Source organism: Schistocerca serialis, chromosome 12, assembly GCF_023864345.2.
Source record: "Schistocerca serialis cubense isolate TAMUIC-IGC-003099 chromosome 12, iqSchSeri2.2, whole genome shotgun sequence".
NCBI classification, from domain to species: Eukaryota; Metazoa; Arthropoda; class Insecta; order Orthoptera; family Acrididae; genus Schistocerca; species Schistocerca serialis.
In genome coordinates, this window is record NC_064649.1 from 15,841,511 (window position 1) to 15,867,497 (window position 25,987).

A 25,987-nucleotide genomic window follows, 5' to 3' on the forward strand; every position below is an offset into this window, starting at 1 on the left:
AAAAAACACTGAAAACATCTCGTTTTTTGCCTCAGTAGGTGAAATGGTTTGTTTACTGAGATGTGCACAGTCACTGGCTGGATGCAGCTGAGCACATGCACCACTTCCCTGCTCCCTCGTTACTACTGCTTCTCCCCTCCCTACCATTCCCCTCAGCTTGCAGTCAGTGCTGCCACCATTTTTCACCGCTAGCCTAGCAGCTGCTGAAGAGAGGCAGGGAGGCGTGAGGAGTGGTTTGTTCAGAACTGATTCTCAGAGACTGTAGATGCAGCGGCTGGAGATGGCAGTTGTGTTTGTCTGAATTGTGTACGAGTGATTGTGTGAATGTGCATGTGCTCTCATTTTCTGACAAAGGCTATTTCCGAAAATTTAGTTGTGAGAGTGTGATTGTCTTTCCTACGTGTCTGTCTGCGGCTCAGCGATCATCTTTACAGTAAGTTGCTACATATTGTCATTATTATTGATTCTCAGAGTATTTGCATAAGTTACCTGTTGCATGGATTGATCACTGCATTCCCATTTCATCAACACGCTGTCTGTAATGCCAGAATAGCTGGCCACATGAGTGGATTTCTCAGATGAGCCAAAACCGCAGGTCATTTCTGCGGGTATCTCTAATGGATTGAGCGTGCCAATCTGAAGCCCTTCGTTTCCCACTAATGTACAGGTCCTGCCCATCAGATGTAGTCTCACTCAACTGCCCGCAGGCCCAGTCTGTTTGTATGTTGTGTAATGCAGTGGATTTTCACGATTTATCCGTGGACCGAGGATTGCAGTGCTCCTCGGCAGGCCAGAGGCCACAGGTGATGGATTTCAGAAACTGCAACTGTTCACCGAAAATACGTTGTGCAGTGCGGCATTTTATAGACATTTTATTTATTCGAGTACATTTTGGCACTTTGAAAGTAGTTTGTATATTAAAAAGTATGGACAGTAAGAAGAAGAAAATTGTGGCAGTCGCTGGCAGTTTTTACATTGTGTACTCAAATATTTCTCAAAAGAAAACAACCTAATACCCGTAAAATAATAGATATAACACAGTGGGCAATAACCAACAACAATGAATGTGGTAGAACCAACATTTTAGTGGCAGTCACCTATATCTTCCCCACATTATACATTTCTTTCAAGAGGCCTGTTTCTTTCTGTGGGTATTTCTGGAATCAGTCCCATAGTGCTCAGAGCCATTTTGTATATAGAACAGAAATGATGCTTGAACAATTCAGTTTGCAACAAAGCATATGCACACAATTTTTTATTTGATGTATAATGACTGAATTACTATAGTAGCTATTTCATTCCACATCGTACTTACCTATTCACAACAAGGTTTCATTTTTGAGGTTTTTGCATGTACCTGGAGTTACAAGAAACTCTTGAAGTTGAATTGTGTTTAACTGCAATAATTTGTAGTATCAAATCCTCTTCACCCTCACCACCCCATCCCATCTGCCAAGGCTCACATTAATGTACCACTTTTTCTGATGACTTAATATTGTTTGACAGTTGTCAAAAGCAGTTAATATTTTCATAGTTTTTTTGTTCTCTGTAATTTTCCAGACTCTTGTGAAAACCAGGCAAGTACAAGACTGCTGTCATGGTTACACAAAAAGCTCAGCAGGTGACAAATGCATTGCCGCCTGTTCTGCCAAGTGTCTATATGGGACATGCGTTGCTCCTGATACATGCCAGTGCTCCCGTGGTTATGGCGGACCCATCTGTAATGTGTGTAAGTAAGACATTTTATATTCTGCAGCAGCTCCTTGTGGAAAAGATGTGTGTGTGTTGTGTGCTGTGGGTGCGGTATGGTAAGTGAGAGGGGAGTGAAGGCTGGACTTTTGTTAGCTCCCCATAGCTACTAGTGCCATGATTTGTAGCTTTTACTCATTATTAAATATCACTTACATCATTGATCACTTCAATTAATGGTGAGCCTGATTGGACCTTGAACCTAGAACCTTTGAGTTTCACTGGCAAATGCTCTACTGACTGAGATCTCTAGGCATCACTCATGACACACCTTTAAAGCTTTACTTATGACATTACCCCTTTCCTAGTTTGAGGCACTTGCCTGCAACAGGTAAAGGTGTTAGGTTTGAATTCCAGTGTGGCACACCACAGTAATGTGTCAGGAAATATTCATATATGTGAAGACAGTAACTGTTCTCGAAAGAACAGAATACTGTTGATGACCTTGCAGCTTTTCCCGGGAATAAATTATGACTAACTGAAACCCTCAGCTACCGACAGGTGGTGTTGATATACCTCGATGTGGACAGTTGAAAATGTGTGTCCCGACCGTGTATATCGAGGTATATCAACAACACCTGTCGGCAGCTGAGGGTTTCAGTTAGTCATCATTTATTCCAGGGAAAAGCTGCACGGTCATCAACAGTATTCTGTTCATTCGAGAACAGTTACTGTCTTCACATATATAGTTGAAGGCTACCCAGCCATTGACCTTCATCTGTGTGAATGCGCACAGGTTGCCCAAACTCTTATGGGAATCGCCAAAGTGTGTGCGAGTAACGAGTGGATGGGCAAATGCCTATAGGGTATATTACATATGTAGAATTGTGGACAGTTGGGAATGTGGGTCTCACGGGAAGCGTGCAAGGGATAAGTCCCTGCAGTCGTGCCATTCATCTGTGTCCTCGGTGGTTCAGATGGATAGAGCATCTGCCATATAAGCAGGAGATCCCGGGTTTGAGTCCCGGTCGGGGTACACATTTTCAACTGTCCACATTGAGGTATATCAACAACACCTGTCGGCAGCTGAAGGTTTCAGTTAGTCATCATTTAAATATTCATATCTTCTTACGCTTTGGTGCAGAGTAAAAATTCATCCCGCAGTTCACTTGGTGATCAAGCATAGTCTGTCTTACTGCTTTTGTAAAGTGATTGGTTTACTAATTTTCCATGTTATGAAACATCTTTATTTTTATTTTCCTCTTATGGATCTGATCATAGTTGTAAAATAAAATGTGACCAAGACTGTGATTTCTGTGGTTCATTTAGAAACAGCAAGGATTGAAGTTGCTTGCTGTGGTGTGTCCTCTTTGGAGGATCCAAACCTCTGTAGAAATAGGGAGTCAGTAGTACTGATAATCTTTCCACCTCCCTGAAGGTACAGATAAGTGTTGTTAAATCTTCAACTGTTGAGCAGGTGCAGAAAGAGGTTTTAAAGGAGAGCAGGAGTTGGTGGGAGAGTTCTTTGATGAGGGTGTAAAGAAGCTTGTGCCAACACATGCACTGATTGGTATGGCAGTTATGTGAAAACAAGTGTATCAACAATATCCTGTAATATTTTTAAATACACATTTTCTAAAAAAAATATAAAAATCTTCTACACTTACATTCTGTACATGCCTCATATCATTGATAGTAATGTTTGCAGACACTCCGTTCCTATTTGTAGTTCTCTGTAAATAGTGACTGCTACATTGGAAGGTGGTCTTCAGAGTACTGTCCTGAGCTAACTGCAGGCACTGAAGTAAACTGTCTGATAGCTGGCCTTTGGTGTCAGTCACTGTAAAGAAACTTCTAAAGAAAACAACTGATGAATAATAGGTGTAAAACAAAACTTAATGTGATACAGAGATGCCGAATGAAATGAATTTGGCTCTCAAGAGAGTTGTGTGGAGACCTCAATGACTATTGTAGCAAAAAAAATATTATCAAATGATCTTTCACAAAGCTCAAAGAAATTCTAGTCATGTGTAAAGGCTGCTAGTGGCACTAAAGTTAGTTTCCTGTCACTTGCAGATGAGAGAAAACTGAAATTGAGTGTAGCAAAGCGAAAGCTGAAATACTTAACTCCATTTTCAAATGTTCCTTTATAAAGGGAAACCCAAGAGTATTACCCCAATTTAATCTTGGTATCACTGAAAAGATGAGTGAAATACATATTGGAGTCAGTGGTGTTGAGAAATGGCTGAAATTTTTAAAACTGATCAGAGCTCCAGGGCCGGATGGAACCCATGACAGATTCTATACTGAATTTGAAGCTGAGTTACCTTCTCTGCTAATTATAGTCTATCGTAGACCTAGACCCCCTTGAACAATAGCCTTACCCAGTAGTTGGAAGAAGGAATAGGTCACACCAGTTTATAAGGAGGATTGTAGAAGTGGTTCACAGAACTACTCTCCAATATCTTTGTCATCAATTTGTTGTACAAGCTTAGAATATATTCGGAGATGAAACATAATGGGGTGTATTGAACAGAATGACCTCTGCCTTGCCAACCTGCAAGGATTCCGAAAAAGTTAATTGTGTGAAACCCAACTAGCACATGACATACTGAAGGCTTTGGATCAAGTCAGTTGGGTAGATGCAGTATTTCTTGGTTTACAAAAACCAGTTGACTTGGTACCACATTTATGCTTACTGTCAAAAGTATGATCATATGGTGTATGAAATGCAATTTGTGACTATGTTGAGGGTTTTTTTTGGTAGGGAGGATGCAGCATGTTATCTTGGATGAAGAGTTGTCATCAGATGTAGAAATAACTTCAGGTGTACTCCAAGGAAATGTGTAGGGATCCTTGCTGTTCATGTTATACATGAATGACCTTGCAGACAATATTAATAGTAACCTTGAACTTTTTACTGATGATGCTGTTATCTGTAATGAAGTACTATCTGAAATAAACTGCATAAACATTCAGTTATCTTAGAAGAAAGATTAAGGAAAGGCAAACCTACGTTTCTAGCATTTGTAGACTTAGAGAAAGCTTTTGACAATGTTGACTGGAATACTCTCTTTCAAATTCTAAAGGTGGCAGGGGTAAAATACAGGGAGCGAAAGGCTATTTACAATTTGTACAGAAACCAGATGGCAGTTATAAGAGTCGAGGGACATGAAAGGGAAGCAGTGGTTGGGAAGGGAGTAAGACAGGGTTGTAGCCTCTCCCCGATGTTGCTCAATCTGTATATTGAGCAAGCAGTAAAGAAAACAAAAGAAAAATTCGGAGTAGGTATTAAAATTCATGGAGAAGAAATAAAAACTTTGAGGTTCGCCGATGACATTGTAATTCTGTCAGAGACAGCAAAGGACTTGGAAGAGCAGTTGAATGGAATGGACAGTGTCTTGAAAGGAGGATATAAGATGAACATCAACAAAAGCAAAACAAGGATAATGGAATGTAGTCTAATTAAGTCGGGTGATGCTGAGGGAATTAGATTAGGAAATGAGGCACTTAAAGTAGTAAAGGAGTTTTGCTATTTGGGGAGCAAAATAACTGATGATGGTCGAAGTAGAGAGGATATAAAATGTAGGCTGGCAATGGCAAGGAAAGCGTTTCTGAAGAAGAGAAATTTGTTAACATCCAGTATTGATTTAAGTGTCAGGAAGTCATTTCTGAAAGTATTCGTATGGAGTGTAGCCATGTATGGAAGTGAAACATGGACGATAAATAGTTTGGACAAGAAGAGAATAGAAGCTTTCGAAATGTGGTGCTACAGAAGAATGCTGAAGATTAGATGGGTAGATCACGTAACTAATGAGGAAGTATTGAATAGGATTGGGGAGAAGAGAAGTTTGTGGCACAACTTGACCAGAAGAAGGGATCGGTTGGTAGGACATGTTCTGAGGCATCAAGGGATCACCAATTTAGTATTGGAGGGCAGCGTGGAGGGTAAAAATCGTAGAGGGAGACCAAGAGATGAATACACTAAGCAGGTTCAGAAGGATGTAGGTTGCAGTAGGTACTGGGAGATGAAAAAGCTTGCACAGGATAGAGTAGCATGGAGAGCTGCATCAAACCCGTCTCAGGACTGAAGATCACAACAACAACAAACATTCAGTGAGTTTTTCATAAGATTTCAAAGCAGTTCAGATTGATAACTTGATTTAAACATCCTATGACTATTATATCAATGAGTCACAATTGGAATTGGCCAAATTGTACAAATATCTGGGTATAACACTCTGTAGGGAGTTTCAGTCTTAGGTGATGCAGGTTGTAGTCTTTTGTTCACCGGCAGAATACTGGGGAAATGCAATCAGTCTACAAAGGAGATAGCACACAAATCACTAATGTGACCCATTCTAGAATACTGTCAAGTGTCTGGAACCTGCACCAAATAGGATTAACAGAGAATGTTGAATATATACAGAGAGGAGCAGCATGAATGAACCATGGGAGAGTGTCATAGAGATGCTGAAGAAACTGAAGTGACAGATTCTTTTAGATAGACATAAACTATCCAAAGAAATTCTACTTACAAACTTTCAAGAATCAACCTTAAATTATGATTCTAGCAATATACAACAACCCTGTACTTACAACTCCCACAGAGAGTGAGAGAAGAAAATTGGACTAATTACTGCACACACAGAGGCACTCTTCCTGTGCTACATTCATGAAGGGAATAGGAAAACACTCTACAGTCATGATACGAAGCCACCAGAATTTGGTACATTTCAAAAATTCAAGAAACCACTTGAAGAACATGTTTCAAACAACCGAGGTGGCTTCTGATGCAGTGACCTGGATTAATCACAGAGATCAACAAAGATTTCATCCTAAGGGGAATACAAGAATTGCTGAAACCCTGTGTTGCTGTTACTGAGAGGATTGAAGATGACATTTGAAGTCCTGTAAAGTCATTTTATGAAATGAAAAAAGTTTTTGAACTGTAATTTTACAAAGGGCAAAATTTTTTCGAAATTATCTTGTGTACGTAAATTAAATAATAATTTGTAGAGACAGATCATGTATATATTCTAGACCCACAGTAGAAGGTACTTTGTAAATAAAAGCAAAACAGGTCTTTGAAAAATACTCTCTTAACAGTATCTCTCTTAAGATGGAGAAACAAATAATAACTGAGATACTGAGAGCCATAAGGACCCAAAGCACAGAAATGAAGTTTTGAGAAAAGTAGATAGTTGTGAAAATGAAATTTAGAGACAAACCACCAGTCTCATAGGTCTGAATTGTTTCTTAACCAACTTTCAATGTCTTATACTTCCTACAAAAAAATTATGTACCCATTTTATGTTAGGAAACATTAATTAATCTTTGAGATTATATTTATTTTGAATGTTAATTCATACGATTTCTATACGTAGCCTATTGACGATAGTGTCTTTACAAATGTCTAAAGTTTTTAATTGATGTGAAACAAGAGCAGAACATAAAGAACAGATAATAAGTGCACCATACACACAGTTGTGACCTATTTCAACACATCATGGTCCTTGTTATTGTCATTTTCAAGAAACACGTTTATGAGTTGAGGTTCAGATACAGCTTCTGACACACATCTGATTATGTGGTATTACTACAGCATACATGGTGTAAAACTGAGCGAGGTGGCGTAGTGGTTAAACACTGGACTCGCATTCAGGAGGACTACGGTTCAATCCCGCGTCCGGCCATCCTGATTTAGGTTTTCCGTGATTTCCCTAAATCGCTCCAGGCAAATGCCGGGATGGTTCCTTTGAAAGGGCACGGCCGACTTCCTTCCCAGTCCTTCCCTAATCCGATGAGACTGGTGACCTCGCTGTCTGGTCTCCTTCCCAAACAACCCAACCCCAACCCCCAACATGGTGTAAACACAACATTTACAATTTAGCAGCACAGAGCAACAAAATTGTGCTTTGTGATTTGGGCCCATATCAAAATGAATATTCAAGAAATCAGTGAGACAGCTTTTTGTGAATATTCATATATAGCATGTGGGGATACAGATATAGATAAATCTGGTTCAATGTAAGATCAGCAGATGTCAAGCGATGATACATGCTACAGTATCAAAATCATTGACAGGTGTGCTGGAGGCCTCAATTGGTATTAGAAAGTGGGTGGTTTGAAAAGTTCTCAGAATCACCATGAGAGGTCAGCACTAGCACATATTCATTGGACTGTTGGCTGTAGCCGGCCAGAGTGGCCGAGCGGTTCTAGGTGCTACAGTCTGGAACCGCGTGACTGGTGCGGTCGCAGGTTCGAATCCTGCTTCGGGCATAGATGTGTGTGATGTCCTTAGGTTAGTTAGGTTTAAGTAGTTCTAAGTTCTAGGGGACTGATGACCTCAGAAGTTAAGTCCCATAGTACTCAGAGCCATTTTTTTTGTTGGCTGTAAACATGTGCCACATCAGTGCTCTTGGAGGAGAGCTGTGGTGGAGATGTGACTCTGTTATTCCCAGATAATGATTTGCGAAGATGGAAAAAAATCAAGATTTGAGCAGTGATTAAGCACTTTTTAAAGAAAGGTATGAAAGCAAAGGACATTCGTGCAAATTTCCAGAATACACTTGAGGCTCTGCTCCTTCATAATCCAAGTGGACATATGAATTTAAATTTGGATGGGAGAGTGTAGATGATGATCCCCACAGTGGTCATCCAAGATGTGTGACTACTCCAGAAATCATTGCAAAAGTGCACAAAATGGTCATGGAGGATCACTGACTGAAAGCATGTGAAATTCCTCATGCTTACCAGATGTCATCTGAAAAGATAGATCACATTTTAACAGAAGAACTAGAAACGAAAAAATTATCTGCAACATGGGTGCCACGATTCTTGATGCGCACCCGCACACATGTGCTGTCGCCATGGCAAAATTACATGAGCTAAAGCCCCTATTACACGATGTGCATTAGCCACAAACCTATGCACCAGTGCCCCAAGCGTGCGTATCTGTAAGTACAGGCTGGTTCATGGAGACCTATTACACCATCCATGCAGGATATACCTGACACACATGCCCAGTAGACAGTAATAATGTGTAAAACACAAATAGAACCATCTGATCTCAAGAGTTAGTTTTCTATTACGACACTTGATTACACAGGTACATGTGTATCTAAATTTACATTTTGCATGTGGAGGACCACTTGTTTTTGGATTTATTGCCTGGCAGCGACAGTAAATCTTTGGATTAGGGCAGAACGATGACAAAAACGAAAAGCCAGATGATGGCTGAAAAGAAGAAACAAAGGCAGGGGATTCTATTGCTTATGAAAGAACTGAGGCCCGAAGATCTGCAAGAATTTTAGAACTTCGTGAAGATGGACATCACCTGTTTCGAGAAGCTACTGTCTATAATAGAAGATGGAATTAGCGACTGTGACACAGTCGTGAGGGAGTCATGGGATACCAGCACGTGCCCTGTTATGTTGCACGCTGGTCGTAACATTGTTACCTGGCAGCTGGGAATCATTTAAGAGTGTGGCTTTTAGCCACAGACTAGCACAACCCACCCTTTCAAAAGTTGTTGGTCACACTGGACAAAGCTGCACAGACTTTCTCTTTTCTGGCATGCTAAAATAAAGTAAGAGATGCAGTCAAATCAAACATGTACTTTCATAAGCTAAGGCATTACGATACAAATCAAAAGTCACCATGCAACGTTATACGCATATTACTCAGAAAGGAACGATTGCCAACATACTGTATTATGATATTGCAGGTAATATAGACAACTTTACTTGCAGTATGCCTGACTGAAGATGCTTAATGCCTCTTTGCTCCATTTCTCTTTTATAAATGTGAAGTAATGGAAAGAAAAATGCTTTCATAAACAGGTAGTATTAAAGAAAGTCTACTGGCAAAAAAAAGTTTTTTTCTGCATTTATGAAAACCTAGTTATTGAAAAAAACGCATAAAATCCCCAACACAAAAACTGAAATTAGCTGCTAGTCACCAAACAATAAGCAACTAACAAGCAGAAAGCATTGAGACATCCACTTCTACACATGCATGAGTTATTGACACCTAGTGCACATGTGCGGACTGACAACAGTTTAGAATGGATAATGTGTCTGCTTATTCTTGTAGTTTCACCCATTCCACCATTAGATGGCTGTCTCGCTAGATCAGTACCCTTCACAGTGCATCATTGTGTAATACCCGCTTAAGGTATGAATTGTTGCCACACCCTCCTTATTCACCTGATATAGCTCCGCCAGACTTCAATCTCTTCCCAAAACTAAAATTTTTCTTGGTGGATGAAGATTTGCTTCAAACGAAGAATGACAAATACGAGGGCCGTTCAGAAAGTAACCTCCGGTTGATTTAAAAAAATACACCAAGTTAAATAAAAATATTTTAATATATACATCTTACAACTACATCTTTGCACTATTTTTCTACATAGTCTCCATAGCGATTGAGGCACTTATCGTATCTCTTCACAAGCTTTGAAATTCCTTCTGTATAAAAATCACCCACTTGTGCCTGGAGCCAGCCTGTGACCGCATCTTTGAGCTCTTCGTCGTCATCCCGAGCCATTTCTTCAAATGCATGAAGAGGTGATAATCACTTGGCGCCAGGTCTGGGCTGTAAGGTGGATGGTTGATAACGTCCCACTTGAAGGACTCAAGAAGGGCCGTTGTTCTGTGAGCAGAGTGAGGACGGGCGTTATCGTGCAAAAAAACGATACCGGAAGTCAGCATACCACAGCGTTTGTTCTGTATAGCCCGTCGTAACTTTTTTATTGTTTCACAGTACACGTCTTGATTAATGGTCATACCATGTTCCATGAATTCAACCAACAACACCCCTTTGGCATCCCAAAACACCGTTGCCATCAGTTTTCTGGCAGAAAAATCTTGCGAGGCTATTCTTGGTTTGGTAGGCGAATTTGAATGTGCCCACATCTTTGATTGATCTTTTGTCTCAGGGTTCACGTAGTTAATCCAGGTTTCGTCACCGGTCACGATTCTGTTTAACAATGGTTCTCCTTCGTCCTCATAACGTGACAGAAAGTCTAATGCAGAGGCCATTCTTTGAGTTTTGTGGTGGTCGGTAAGAATTTTGGGCACCCATCGTGCACAGAACTTACGGTAACCCAATCTTGCTGTCACTATCTCGTACAAGAGAGTCTTAGAAATCTGTGGAAAACCAGTAGACAACTCCGACATTGAGAAACGTCGATTTTCACGAACTTTTGCATCAACTGTCTGAACGAGTTCGTCAGTCACCAATGATGGTCTACCACTCCTCTCTTCATCATGAACGTTTTCTCGTCCACTTTTAAATAAACGTACCCATTCACGGACAACTCCTTCACTCATAACTCTTGGTCCGTACACGGCACAAAGCTCACGATGAATAGCTGCTGCAAAATATCCTTTGGCTGTAAAAAACCTTATGACAGCACGCACTTCACATTTGGCGGGGTTTTCTATTGCAGCACACATTTCAAACTGCCACAAAAACTAAACTAGCGCAGGTACGACGTTCACTCGACTACGGCTTGATGCCGACTGACCTGTTGAGTGCGTGAACGCACAGATGGCGTCGCTACTCCCCCCACAACCCGCACTGTGACCAATCGGAGGTTACTTTCTGAACTGCCCTCGTATTTTGCAGGCCTGGAGGAAACTCGTTTCTGAGAAGGGATCAGGGCACGGGAACATCACTGGACCAAGTGCATTAACCTACAAGGAGACTACATTGAAAAATAAAAAAAAGTTTCAGTGATGTAAGTACTTTTTTTCTATTCTGTTCTGAGAACTTTTCAAACTGCCCTCATAGTTGCTGCAGATTGTGGTCATCCAAAGAAAATTATTATCCTACTACCTGACAGATTCAGCATTGCCCAGGTATACATTTTGCCAATTTTCTATTAGAAATGAAACCTTATATCTACTCCTGCAGTAGGCCTGTGTGAAATGGTCCCAGTCAGTTTCTATATGGTGGGTGCAGCTGCTTTGCATGTCCACAATGAGATTTTGTAAAGTCTTTGTGGCAATGCCTCTTGATAGGTCTATAGCCAGATGTTGTTTTTGCTTACAGGCATTTGTGCTTAACAGTTGAAAGATGTCAAAAATGCTGCCATGTGTCAGGGATTTCATTAAGTTCACTTGACTTTAGGCGTGTCTTAGTAGTAAAGAATCAAAGAATGAATGTGTTAAATCTTCATGCATGATATGGTATTTTTTCAGGCGTCTCCATGTTTGTAACACAATTTCTCCTAAGCTATGATAGGTAGGTGGTTCTGACTACCACAGCAATTGTTGCCTGGAAGAAAGGAACACATGTACCACGTTTGGTTGAAATCGGTCCCATGGTTTAGGAGGAGATGTGGTATATACATACATAGATACATATATACGAGGGTAAGTCAATTATTATCCACGAAGTAGTTATAAAATTTTATTGAAATCAAATAAGAAACTTACAAGAACATCATTTTTCAACATGGTCTCCTTGTGTTTTAGTGCACTTGGTCCATCGTTGTACAAGCTTCCTGATGCCTTCATAAAAGAAGGTTCTCAGTTGAGCTGCAAGCCAGGAAAGCACCACTCCTTTCATTGCCACTTTTTTTTAAAAAAAAAAAAAAAAAGTGCCTGTTTGAGTGGACCAAACAAGTGATAGTCAGAAGGGGCAAGGCTGGGACTATATGAAGTATGATCCAGTACTTCAAACTGGAGTTTCTGGAGCATTTCAGCAGTGTGGACAGCAGTATGTGTACGGGCACTGTCGTGCAACAACACAATACCTTTTGATAGCAATCTTCGGTGTTTGCTTTGAATTACAGGCTTTAGCCTGGCAGTAAGCATCTCACTGTAACGTACACTGTTTATTATTGTGCCCCTTTCCCCATAATGTTCCAGTACTGGACCTTGTGATTCCCAAAAAACCATAAGCATCAGTTTTCCTGCAGAAGGTTGGATCTTGAACTTTTTCTTGCACAGCGAATTTGGATGTTTCCATTCCAAACTCCACTGTTTACTCTCCAGCTCATAATGATGTATCCATGTTTTGTCGCCAGTAATGATCCTGTCTAAGTAGTTCTCCTCTTCCGTACCATAGCGATCCAAATGTTTTCTGCAGATGTCCAAGCACATTTTTTTTAATGCAACTGTGTGAGTTGTTTTGGGACCCATTTTGCACAAACTTCATGAAACCCAAGTCTGTTGCATATGATTACAAAGGCAGAACTGTGACCAATTTGCAGACGATGTGCCACTTTGTCAGTAGTTAATCATCTGTCTAAGAGAATCATTTCACGTGAGCGCTCAGTGGTTTCTTCATTTGTGACGGTAAACGGTCGTTCGGCTACTTCATCGTGTGTAACACTTGGGCGACGAATTCGGAATTTTTGATTCCATTCCTAGACACTCCATTGTGGCAAAACACTGTTTCCGTACTGTACCAAATGCCTTCGATGAAGTTCGGCCCCCAATAGGCCTTCTGATCATGAAAAATGGATCACTGAATGTTGGTCTTCTTTGGTGCAGATAGACAGCGGAGCAGCCTTGATTAACAGCATGGCAGTGATAACAAAACTAAGCCAGCAGCTTGAAAATTGCAAAGATACAACAATAAATAAACAAAGCATGCATCATCAATGTAAAATGACAGTGCCAAAAAACAATTCGTAAATCTGGAAAGATGATGTTGGTTTTGATTTGATGACTGTGTATGCCACCTGAGGATAGTAGGTGTACTGATATCAGTTCTGGTATTGTCCAGTCATGTGTAGCTACCAGAGCAGCATCTGTATCTGCCCTTTAATAGGGAATGTTCTCAGCCAGCCAGAAGGCTCAGTGTGAAGCAAGGAGACAGCTACGCAACAGAGATGCACTCGTGCTTCTTACAGCAAACTGAGTGAGTCTGAAAGAGGTGAAATTGTGGCTTTCTGAGTAGTGGAATGGTTCTTTTGGAGAATTGCCACACGAGCTGGATGTGCTACATCAGTCGTGTGACAATACAGGTATCAGTGGCTACACGAACATTCTCACACTTGTAGACGAGGTTCTGGATGTCAACACAACACAGGTGCCCACCAGAATCGTTCTGTTGTAAGAATGGCAGTGGAAGATTGTACAGCTACCACAACACAAATAAGATGGTTTGTGAGCTGAGATGTGTAAACGTGAACTGCTGTGAACCGATTATTAGCAGTAGGACTACGGGCTTGCACACCTCTAGTAGCCTGTCTTCCACACACACCACAGCATCGACGTGGGTGGCGCAACTACACTTGGAAGATGAAATGGGTGCTGTGGTCTTCAGTGATTAAAGCAGACTCTGCCTGCACGCAAGTGACGGTTGTTTCCACGTACTACATAGACCTGGTGAGTGCTGTCTTGTAGAGTGCATTTGTGGAAGATACTCTGGCTCCATCTGGGCCTTACAGTTTGGGGTGCGATAAGGTACAACTCTCATTCAACTTAGGTATTTCTAGAGGGGATGCTAAACAGCGCTCAGCATGTGCAGAATGTCATTAGACCAGTTTTTTTTTGAACAGGAAGGTGAAGTGTCGATCCAACAAGATAATGCTCGTCCACACATTGTCTGTGAAACTTGACATGCTCTGCAAGGCTTGCAGAAACTTCCCTAGCCAGCACAATCTCCAAACACATCTCGAGTTGAGCACGTGTGGGATCTGATGAGACGAGAAGTGACTCGAGTGACTTGTCGACCGGCACTCTTATGGTACTATGTGAATAGATTGAACAGGCGCGGCATAAAGTGTCCCAGAACAGTATTTACTGTCTGTACGATAGATTGGTTGCCAGTGTCAGTGCCTGCAGTGCTGCCTGTGGAGGCTACACAGTGTACTAATACGGGTGTTTCAGTACAGGTCAATAACTGATATACAGGGTGTTACAAAAAGGTATGGCCAAACTTTCAGGAAACATTCCTCACACACAAAGATAGAAAATATGTTATGTGGACATGTGTCTGGAAACGCTTACTTTCCATGTTAGAGCTAATTTTATTACTTCTCTTCAAATCACATTTATCATGGAATGGAAACACACAGCAACAGAACGTACCAGTGTGACTTCAAACACTTTGTTACAGGAAATGTTCAAAATGTCCTCCGTTAGCAAGGATACATGCATCCACCCTCAGTCACATGGAATCCCTGATGCGCTGATGCAGCCCTGGAGAATGGCATATTGCATCACAGCCGTCCACAATACAAGCACGAAGAGTCTCTACATTTGGTACAGGTGTTGCGTAGACAAGAGCTTTCAAATGCCCCCATAAATGAAAGTCAAGAGGGTTGAGGTCAGGAGAGCATGGAGGCCATGGGATTGGTCCGCCTCTACCAATCCATCGGTCACCGAATCTGTTGTTGAGAAGCGTACGAACACTTCGAATGAAATGTACAGAAGCTCCATCGTGCATGAACCACATGTTGTGTCATACTTGTAAAGGCACATGTTCTAGCACCACAGGTAGAGTATCCCACATGAAATCATGATAACATGCTCCATTAAGTGTCAGTGGAAGAACATGGAGCCCAATCAAGACATCACCAACAATGCCTGCCCAAACGTTCACAGAAAATCTGTGTTTATGACGTGATTGCACAATTGCGTGCGGATTCTCGTCAGCCCACACATGTTGAGTGTGAAAATTTACAATTTGATCACGTTGGAATGAAGCCTCATCCGTAAAGAGAACATTTTCACTGAAATGAGGATTGACACATTGTTGGATGAACCATTTGCAGAAGTGTACCCATGGAGGCCAATCAGCTGCTGATAGTGCGTGCACACGCTGTACACGGTACGGAAACAACTGGTTCTCCCGTAGCACTCTCCACACAGTGACGTGGTCAACGTTACCTTGTACAGCAGCAACTTCTCTGAGGCTGACATTAGGGTTATCGTCAACTGCACGAAGAATTGCCTCGTCCAGTGCAGGTGTCCTCATCATTCTAGGTCTTCCCCAGTCGCGATTCATAGGCTGGAATGTTCCGTGCTCCCTAAGATGCCGATAAATTGCTTCGAACGTCTTCCTGTCGGGACACCTTTGTTCTGGAAATCTGTCTCGATACAAACGTACTGCGCCACGACTATTGCCCCGTGCTAATCCATACATCAAATGGGCATCTGCCAACCACGCATTTGTAAACATTGCACTGACTGCAAAACCACGTTCGTGATGAACACTAACCTGTTGATGCTATGTCGTGATGTGCTTGATGCTAGTACAGTAGAGCAATGACTCGCATGTCAACACAAGCACCGAAGTCAACATTACCTTCCTTCAATTGTACCAACTGGCGGTGAATCAAGGAAGTACAGTACATACTGACGAAACTAAAATGAGCTCTAACATGGAAATTAAGCATTTTCGGACACATGTCCACATAACATCTTTTCTTTATTTGTGTGTGAGGAATGTTTCCTGAAAGTTTGGCTGTACCTTTTTCTAACACCCTGTATAGGAAGAGCTTGTGCTATTCAAAAACAGTGCTAATTTTTTTTGAGCTGTGCACATACATACATACATTTCTATTATATGTAGTGTTATTCCATCCCAGGTTCTCCATTGTTCAATTACCTTACTTTCAGTAACCTGTTCTGTGATTTACCTGTGAGTTGAAATGTATTTTTTGCAGAAACAATGTTACGTGAGTCGGCTAACAGAGTGGTCTATTTGCCTACAGCATGCCCGATGGGCCACTGGGGGCCAGATTGCCAGGACCTGTGCCAGTGTCGCAACAACGCGAGCTGTGACCCGTACGATGGGACGTGCCACTGCCCGCGGGGCTGGCGCGGCAAGTTCTGTGACGAGGAGTGCCCGCCCTCTCACTACGGCCAGGACTGCAGCGAGGAGTGCCGCTGCCAGAACGGCGGCTCCTGCCACCACATCTCGGGTGCCTGCCACTGTGCGCCCGGCTGGACCGGCCCCCTGTGAGTTTGTGCTGTCCGTTATCTGCTGTCGATGTTGCACTCAGTTTTATGTAATGTGAAGTCTCAAATCTTTATGCACTGAAATGATATTTGGGATACAAATACTATGAAGGATAACACCAACTAATGTAGATCAGACTAAAGATAAATTTAAAAGTGGCTCCTTCCACTTTATTTACACTATAATGTTGTTGACGGCCAGCTTCAGTTTTGGGCCACTGTTTAAACAGGTAGAGAGACGGATGTCTTTTCCTTTGTAAACATACCCAGAAGAGAACTAATTATTCATTAACACTAATCAACAAATTTAAAATTTTTTCTGCATGTAATTTAAAAATAGGTTATTGTTGGGTCTTGAGTCTTAAGACTGGTTTGATGCAGCTGTAACATTCTCCTCGGATCATTGACACTTAACTTAATTTTCATTTGCCTGGGATTCGTTGATGATTGAAAACAAAAGTTCAAGCTTCACAAAATTTATTGACAACAGAACTAGACACTCCACATGTAAACAAAACACTGACTGACTGACCTTCTTGCAGCATCACTTTGTTGCTTTATATAGAATTTTAACAATAAATTTTAAAATAACCCATTATCAATTTTGTGCATATTTGATGTTACAATTAAAATTTACAAAATGTATAGAAACTGATGTTACAGCTGAATAAGGTAAAAAATATATTATTGAGTGGCGTAATTTTTTGTAGTAATAGCTCTAGTTTTCCATAAGAAAATCAATCTGAACTTTAATTACAATAATGTTGCTTGTATTGTTTTAGTTACGTGATTAATTACAGTTTGGATTTGGTTACCAACATTCAGTGGTTTATCTGATTACATTCATAAAATGCACAAATAAGGCCTGAAATTCTGGAAATCGAAAAGTTGTGTGATGTAAACAATTGGAGGGTTAATTAGAAATGAAATTTCAAAGAATATTAATTACCGGGAATAAAAATAGATACCGAACAAAAATACATCACTTGGTAATAACTTTTAAGCTGTTTCTCAAGACAGTGAAGTTTTCTGTGTTAACTCATTAATCAAGTGCAGTTATGGCAATTAGAGGCGTTAGTTATTTATGCCAACATTTCCACAGCCTCTTAACATTTATTGCTATATATTTGTTACTTCAATTTCTCAATTAGATATTTGATTTAGCATTTGTACATAATTTTTTTAATGACAACAATCTATTGACAATTGTGACTATGCATCCTTCCAGAATATTCTATATATTTTCACAAAAATATTCAGTGTTTTAGCAAATTAGATAGGTTGATACCTATAAAGATACACATACAAGGTCTTATGAGACACGGTATCGTCTGATAACGGCCCGGATGCATATTAATCTTGGTGGAGGCTGTATCATTATACACCTCTCCAGCCACTCTTACAAATATTACTTGTATGAATGGCTGATAAATACATACATAAAATCCAGTACATTTATATTTTCATAGAAAAAATAAAAAAAAAAAAATTCTTAGCTGTCACTCTTGTCACTGGTTCACAATCCACATCTTAAGGTGTTGGCAGCTCACGATCATCAGTCTTTTTGTGCACATCTTGTGTCTGCAACCCCTCTTTTTCTGGCAGTCTCTATGCTGCAATAGCACAGTCCTCTATTAGTTTTACAGTTTTTAATTTTTACTTCCAGGTCAGGTAAGGATCTTGGATACACTTCTCTAGGTAGTAACAGGGATGAACTCATCACTTGAGGTACTCGTGCAGGTTGCAATTAAGGGCACATCAGGTATGAATATGTCAAAATCATTCACATATTATCCTATTCTATTAGCATATTTATAAACAAAATTACACAAAGATAAGGATATCTAAACTGTAAACAGATTAAAGTCAATGAACAAAAATTAATTATACATGTATCTTTTCTTTTTGATTAATATTTCAGTACATTCCACTATTCCAGATCTCATTTAACTCTTTATCATATCAAACATAAACTCACAGACTGTTCATCATCACATCATCTTCTAATGACAAACTTTTCACAAAATGTCTTTTGTCACAGTGCAACTTGTCCATTTATTAACACATGTACATCTTTAGCATTGTCCATATGTACATCTCATAAAATCATGAACATGTCTGTAATTCTCAAACAAGCACCCACAAATCAAATACATGCTCTGCAGAGTGTAACTACAATAATTGTTCAATCACTACTGTAGTAGTACTTCAGTATACAGTTTACATTTCCAAATTATTCCTCAAATAATGTCACTCAAAATTCATATTACATACAGAAAACTTATACTACAGAGAATGGATAATATTTATAGTAAGAGATAACTTCATTAGAGGTTTATAGAGGAGTAAAAGATGTAGCATCCGAAAACGAAAAGAAGAAAATAGAATGCTACATAGCTCGGAGACCTAGTGCTCTCCACACACTTGACACAAAGATGTGGTGTCCTCCTGAGGGCATTTACATCATCTTAATTTTTTCTTGGTGTTTGACACCCACTCCATATGGTTTTTAAAAAAATGGTTCATGAGGTTTTAGATTAAGTCTACATACATAGTTTTTCACTTTCCCAGGTTTCTCACTAAACACATTGTTGTACTCCCACAACAAACTACCTAATTGATCTGTGTGTTCTTTCTCTAAACTCCCAGCTTCCTTTAGTTTGGTGGCCACTAATTTAGCATACTTATCTTCACACTGCATTCTTCATCACCATGCAATAAATCATCCTCAATCTCTCTAAAGTCAGTCATTTATACCATTCTTGCCTGCGCAATTTCTCTTACTTGTCTGTATTTAGAGTTAAATCAGATGACTGTTTGATGTCATGTCCCTCTTTTACACACTGTTTATTTTTCCCAGAACTGCTCTCACTGTAAGCCTGCTGATTGGTTATACCTTCCCAGTTGGAATGCAGTTCTTCACAAATAATTTTGATGACCATTTTTACTCTGTCATTGTTACTATAACCCTTGTAAGTATTCTTTAAAGTTTGTAGCGTCACATCTAAATCATATTGGCTTTACACATGTTCCTTACTGATGATACCTTCCCAGTTTCCATTGGCACAATCTGGTTCTCATATTCTTCACAAATACTACTGACATCACCATCTTCACCATTAATTAAATCTTCTTGAACCTCCGTATACACCATGCAGTCTAATTCTTCCTCCCATTCATCATTACTACTGACACTTCCACTATCAATATTACCACACATGCTATCATCTCCAATACTAGACACTTCTACAACATCTATACAATGATCATCAGAATTGTTGACAAGTACACTAGTACAAGTCTCATCCCTTAAGTGCTTAACAGGGATAGGTTCTTCCTCCATTAATTTACTTAATCCAAACTCATCAATATTATTATCACAACCAACATTTTCTTTGCAAACTTCCTTGTCATACTGATTATATAGAACTGAGATAGTTTCCTCCTCTAAGGGAACTTTTTCAACATTCTTACAGATGCTATTACTTCTATCTTCAACACTTTCATTCATACTTTTCCAGAATTTACTGTCAAACTGTAATTTGCTAATCTGATGTGCTCTTCTTACATTGGTTCTGTCATTTCCATTGCAATATCTTCAATTACTCTGTCTTGTGTATCTACCTTCAAGGTCTCTAGGCTGGAGGTGTTTAGCCCCAAACTGATAGGCTCCCAATGAGGTGTCCGTCAGTTTACATTGCCTTGTCTTGATTGGCGATTATCTAATTGTCTGTTACTATTCCCCTGAGGTCTCTCCCTGTTGTCATATCCTCTGTTTCCATTCTCATTCCTATGGTTGATCCATCTATTATCACTAACCACCATTATTATTCTGATTTTCATTATCACTCTTGCCTTGATTCCTGCTGTGATTCCACCCCTCAGATGATTGATTGCCAAATCTGCCATTATTTAACCTCTCATTTCTCTCAAAGGCTCTATCCAACTTATCTACGTAACTCAAGAACTGATCTACAGAGTCATCTGGACCATAAATCAACTCCCACTGTACTCTTTCAAGCAAACGAAGACATAAATTTTGGAAATAAATTTTAGTAATGTAAGTTTTATTCACCTCTCCTTGAAATATGGTACATAATTTCACTCTAACAAGTTGGATATTCTAGTCCCGGTTTATGTAAAATTGAAAAAGCTGAAAAATTGTGTAACTGTAATCACAGAAACTTGGAGTTAGAGAAAATTTGTATTGATTTGATTTGATTTGATTTGATTTATTTCGTGTTCCATAGGTCAACTGTGTTGAATACACAAGGACGTGGAACGAGTCAGTTTTTTACAAATACAGTCTGATAATCTTATAGCATATACAGAAATTTGAGTACATAATTATATAAAAACTTATACAGTAAATTCTTTGGGCAGCAATATAGAAAAAGAAAATACATATTTTCTTAGAATTATTAAAACACTACAGAAAACAGATACGGAGCACACACAGATACAGATCTCAGGTTAAATAAAATTCGTAGTGGCATTATGTCAACTTGTATTATATAATATTAAAATATTACAATTTATTTAGTTAAAAATTCATCTGGACTGTAAAAGGCTTTTTCTAGCAGAAATATTTTTAGTGCTTTCTTAAACTCGCTATTGTTATGACTCTTTGTCTTTATTTCGGGAGGAAGAGCATTGAAGAGTTTTGCTCCAGTGTAATGGACACCCTTTTGTGCCAAGCTCAAATTTCTGAGTTCACTGTGTATGTCATTCTTCCTCCGTGTGTTATGCTCATGATAATTACTATTTGGTTGAAATATATCTATATTTTTACAAACAAAACACATGAGAGAAAAAATATATTGGCATGTAGTTGTGTATATTTTAAGATTACGAAAACTATTTCTACAAGAGTCTCTTGGGCGCAATCTACATATAATTCTTAAAGCTCGCTTCTGTGCAATGAACACTTTCCTTGCTAATGGCTGGTTGCCCCAAAAAATAATTCCGTACTCAATGAGACAATGAAAATAGCCATAATAGGCCACTTTTGCAGTGTTAGGTTCAACACATGTAGTGACAACCCGTAAAGCATAGGTAGCAGAGCTAAGCCTCTTACAGAGATCAATAATATGTGAAGACCAGTTCATTTTCTTGTCAATGTGCACTCCAAGAAATTTTGTTGTTTCCATTCTGACTATTGGTTGATTACCACATGTCACACTTATCTCTCTCTCTTTTTCTGTTTTTGTACAGAATTGAATAAAGCTGGTCTTACTGGAATTTAATGAGAGACCATTCACCTTGAACCAATTAACCATATCTGAGAGTATGTGATTACTGAGTTCCTCAAGATTGTTGACTGTTCTACTGCTCATAAAAATTGTGGTATCATCAGCAAATAATGTAAATTTACACGGCAGGCTTGTACATGATGGTAGATCATTTATAAAAATCAGGAATAATAGTGGCCCAAGAATTGAGCCCTGGGGCACTCCACATGTAATGGAACTCCATTCAGAATCTGAGGAAGTGTCACATACTCCACCCGAGCTATTCAACACAACTTTTTGTTTTCTGTCTTGGAGGTACGACTGTAGCCAATTGCCTGCAACACCACTTATTCCTACTAATTTTGCTTTTTGCAAGAGAATCTGGTGATCAACACAGTCAAACGCTTTGGATAAATCGCAGAAGACACCAAGTGCTAGCATTTTTTCATTAAGGGTTTCTAGAACTTCATTTGCAAGTGCGTAGACTGCGTCTTCTGTTGAACGGCCCTTTTGAAAGCCAAACTGGCTTTTGCTTAGAACTCCATTCTTCATGAGATGATCAGTAATTCTTACATGTATTAGCTTTTCTAGAATTTTGGAGAAAGCTGTCAGCAAAGAGATAGGTCGATAGTTAGTTAGTTCAGCTTTATCCTCCTTTTTGTACAGGGGCTTCACAATGGCATACTTAAGTCTACTGGGAACAACACCTTTCTGAAGGGAAGCATTGAAAATATGACAGAGAATGTCCCTTATCCACACACAGGAATATTTCAATAAATTACTAGATATATTATCAACCCCTGCAGAATTCGTACTTTTTAGAGACATGATGATTTTTTGAATTTCTTCTACAGTGACAGGATTAAGGTGCATTTCTGAAATTGTGTTAGAATATACAGCTTGACAAAGAGTTACAGCTTCATCAACATTGGGCTTGCAACCAATCTGTTGAGATACTGATAGGAAGTGGTTATTAAAAATCTCAGCCACCCTTTTGGGGTTATCTATTAGGATACCTTCATATCTGATATTATTTATATCTTCTTTACTTGTTGTATCTCTTCCTGTTTCTTTTTTTACAATGCTCCAAATTGCTTTTATTTTATTATTTTCTTCTCATAATAAAGGGCTTTTGATTTCTGTATTAGTTTCTTCAAAATTTTACAGTATATTCTATAGTGTTCCCATTTTTCTACATCTTTACAGAATCTTATTGCAGCATAAGTTTCCCTTTTGGTTTTACATGACTGTTTTATACCTTTTGTAATCCAAGGCTTGCTTACAGAATTGGAAGCACTGTTTCTGACCCATTTCTTGGGAAATATTTCTTCAAAAAGAGCACAGAATTCATTTATAAAACAGTTAAATTTAGTATCAACATCATCATGGCTATATACTAAAGACCAATCCATTTGCTGCAACCTGTGGTTGAAAGTTCCTTTCGCCTTTTCATTAATTACTCTTATGACTTTCCATCGAGGAAATTCTTTTTTGAACAGATTAACGTCATAAATAGTGAGAATTTGTCCATCATGATCTGAAAGCCCACTTATAACCTGCCTGACAATATAGTTCTGATGTCTATTTACATCTAAAAAAACGTTGTCTATCATAGTTTGGCACTCAGATGTAATTCTTGTTGGGAAATTTATTACTGAAGTCAGATTGAGTAAGTTCATCACAATCTCAAAGTCTATTTTATTCTTATTTTCTGTCAAAAAGTTTATATTAAAATCACCTAATACTACAATATCCTTCGCTTTTGAAAGTAACCATGACAGAAGGAGTTCCATTGAATGCAGAAAAGTTTTTATGTCACCTGAAGGAGCCCTGTAGACAGCCAACACTATTATTGGATAGAATTTAGTTGTTATTTCTGTGGCACATGCCTCAAATTGTTGTTCCACACATTATTTCTTAATATCTATAGCTTTGTATGCTACACTATCCTTAACATAAATTGCTACTCCACCTTTATCTTTACTTTCCCTACAGTAGTATGTTACTAAAGTATAACTTGCTATAGATGGCAAGGCACATTTATCAGTAACATGGTGCTCAGTTAAGCACAAAATCTGGGCATTATTTATACTGTCCTTTTCACTAATGTTATTAAGGAATTGATCTATTTTGTTTAAGAGGCCCCTTATATTTTGATGAAAGAAAGAGATGCCTTCCTCTTGCTTTTTCATTCTATTAGTGGTGTTACCTGACTGAGAATCCATTGGAGTCTGCCTTGAGACAGGAGAGAGGAGACACCTGACACTACCTACTGTTGTCACTTCTTTTTCTTCGGGCCCACACATAAAAAATCGTTGAGATGAGAAGGAGGCTCAGCATTTCTTCTGTCCAACAGCCTTCTATTTGTTGTTGTTGATGGAGGTGCTGTTTCTGACACTTCAAATGTTGGGTCTACCACTACTGCTGTGTTTCCTTGTGAACTTGGAGTCTTCTCGTTTTTGTTATTTTCGTCTAAAATAATACTTGGCTGATGAGGAACAGTAGTTCTTTTGTTGTTGAAATCGATGTCCACTGTTCTTTCTGTTAAAATTTGGTCTTTTTTTACATGTTTTGCTGCTGATGATGAAGTTTCTAATGAATTTTTTTGAAGTGTTTTCGTAATGGAGTCAGGCGATGGCAATGCAATTATCGTTTTGGTTTTGAATTTGTTTTGGTGGTTTTTTATTACCCTGGTTATCAGGCTTGTCAGATATTCTTTCCCCAAGCCATTCAGGTGAAGTCCGTGTTGCGTGTGGAATCTACGTCCAATACTGCTTATATCAACGCATTTCACGTTTTTAAAATGTTTGCAGATTTTTGCAAACTGACTGTTGGCACTTTCTATTTCCCTGTTAACACATGACCATCTTACAAGATCATAGCGATGCGGAATATTGACAAGTATTACGTTAGTGTGAGTGAGGTTCCTCAGACACTGTTTAAGATCGCGCGTTGCACTTAATGTTTCATTTTTGTAGACATCGTTTGCGCCTCCCATAAGTACAACGAAGTCTTTATCATGCAGATTTTTTGTCTCTGCGGATTCGGTCATTTTTTTAATTTCGCTAAGTGGGGCTCCCGGTTTCACTATACCACACGAAAATGTTTCAGTTGTTTCTTTTAGTTTACTAGGAAGTCCACGACCATGGCTGTCTGAAAACACAAACAGTTTCCTGTTATAGGAGTTCACAATTTGCGAATCGTTTTGTATTGTTTTACCACACACTTCGACACAATTTTTGGTCGGCACATTTATATTGACCTCCTTCACAGTTGTTTGCGTCAGTAAATTTTCTTCTCTTACCTTATTCCCCAAAGTGCCATTTTGCTTTTCCCAACGTTCATGCGAACTGTAAGTTGCATTTTCACTATCGGCGATCGAAAGTACTTGAAATGTGTTTTCGTGCACAAAGCTTGCGTAACTTTCGCAGGTTTTCCGAATTTGCACTTTGGACTTGCTGTTTTTGCACTTTACATTTGACCACTTTTCCGTAACGGACGAACTATCTCGCACAAGTTTTAGCGTGTTCAGTTCACTATTTTCTTGTTGTATTTTCGAAATGTCCGTTTTCAAACTGCCGATTATGAACTGTAAGCTCGTTATGCGTTCATTCAGTTTCTTGATTTCGTCTTTACAATTTTCACACGATTTCTTTTTTACGGCAAAATTTAAGTTTTTCTGGAAGGACACTTGCTTAACTTTTACTGTAGCCGCCATCTTGAAAGATCTTGATCAGTTCTCTCTCATTAAGTGAAACCACCCAAACCTGGAAAGTGAATGAAAAAACAATCATATAACTGACATGGCGACAAACACTAGTTTCATTCAGTTGTTTCAGTCAACCGAAAACACTGACTGAATGAAAGAAACAATTGGCTGTCCAGACCACTGTTAAAAACAATGAGATGTACCATCACTAGGATCAGCAGCACTATCTGGTAAATTGTTGACATATATGGACAATACTAGATGTTTTTAAGATTCCTTAGAGCACAGCGGATGTTATTTTCATTTCTGTAGTACATTCAGTGTTCTGTTAGTCACATATTCATTGTACCAATTGTGTATCTGCAAAGATACCCACATAGAGGACATACAAATAGGCACCTGTGGCATAGAGAAGCAACTGAAGGGATTGA

At 39.2% G+C, this 25,987-nt stretch overlaps 1 protein-coding gene across 1 annotated transcript in view; it reads left to right on the forward strand.

Annotated features, from left to right (window-relative positions):
* Positions 1 to 25,987, forward strand: part of LOC126428354 (protein draper-like) — a 216,633-nt gene that overhangs the window by 53,480 nt on the left and 137,166 nt on the right. Inside the window, exons 4-5 of the mRNA XM_050090285.1 lie at positions 1,561 to 1,729; positions 16,370 to 16,616. Coding sequence (XP_049946242.1) covers positions 1,561 to 1,729; positions 16,370 to 16,616 — 416 coding nt within the window. The remainder of the gene's footprint in view (positions 1 to 1,560; positions 1,730 to 16,369; positions 16,617 to 25,987) is intronic.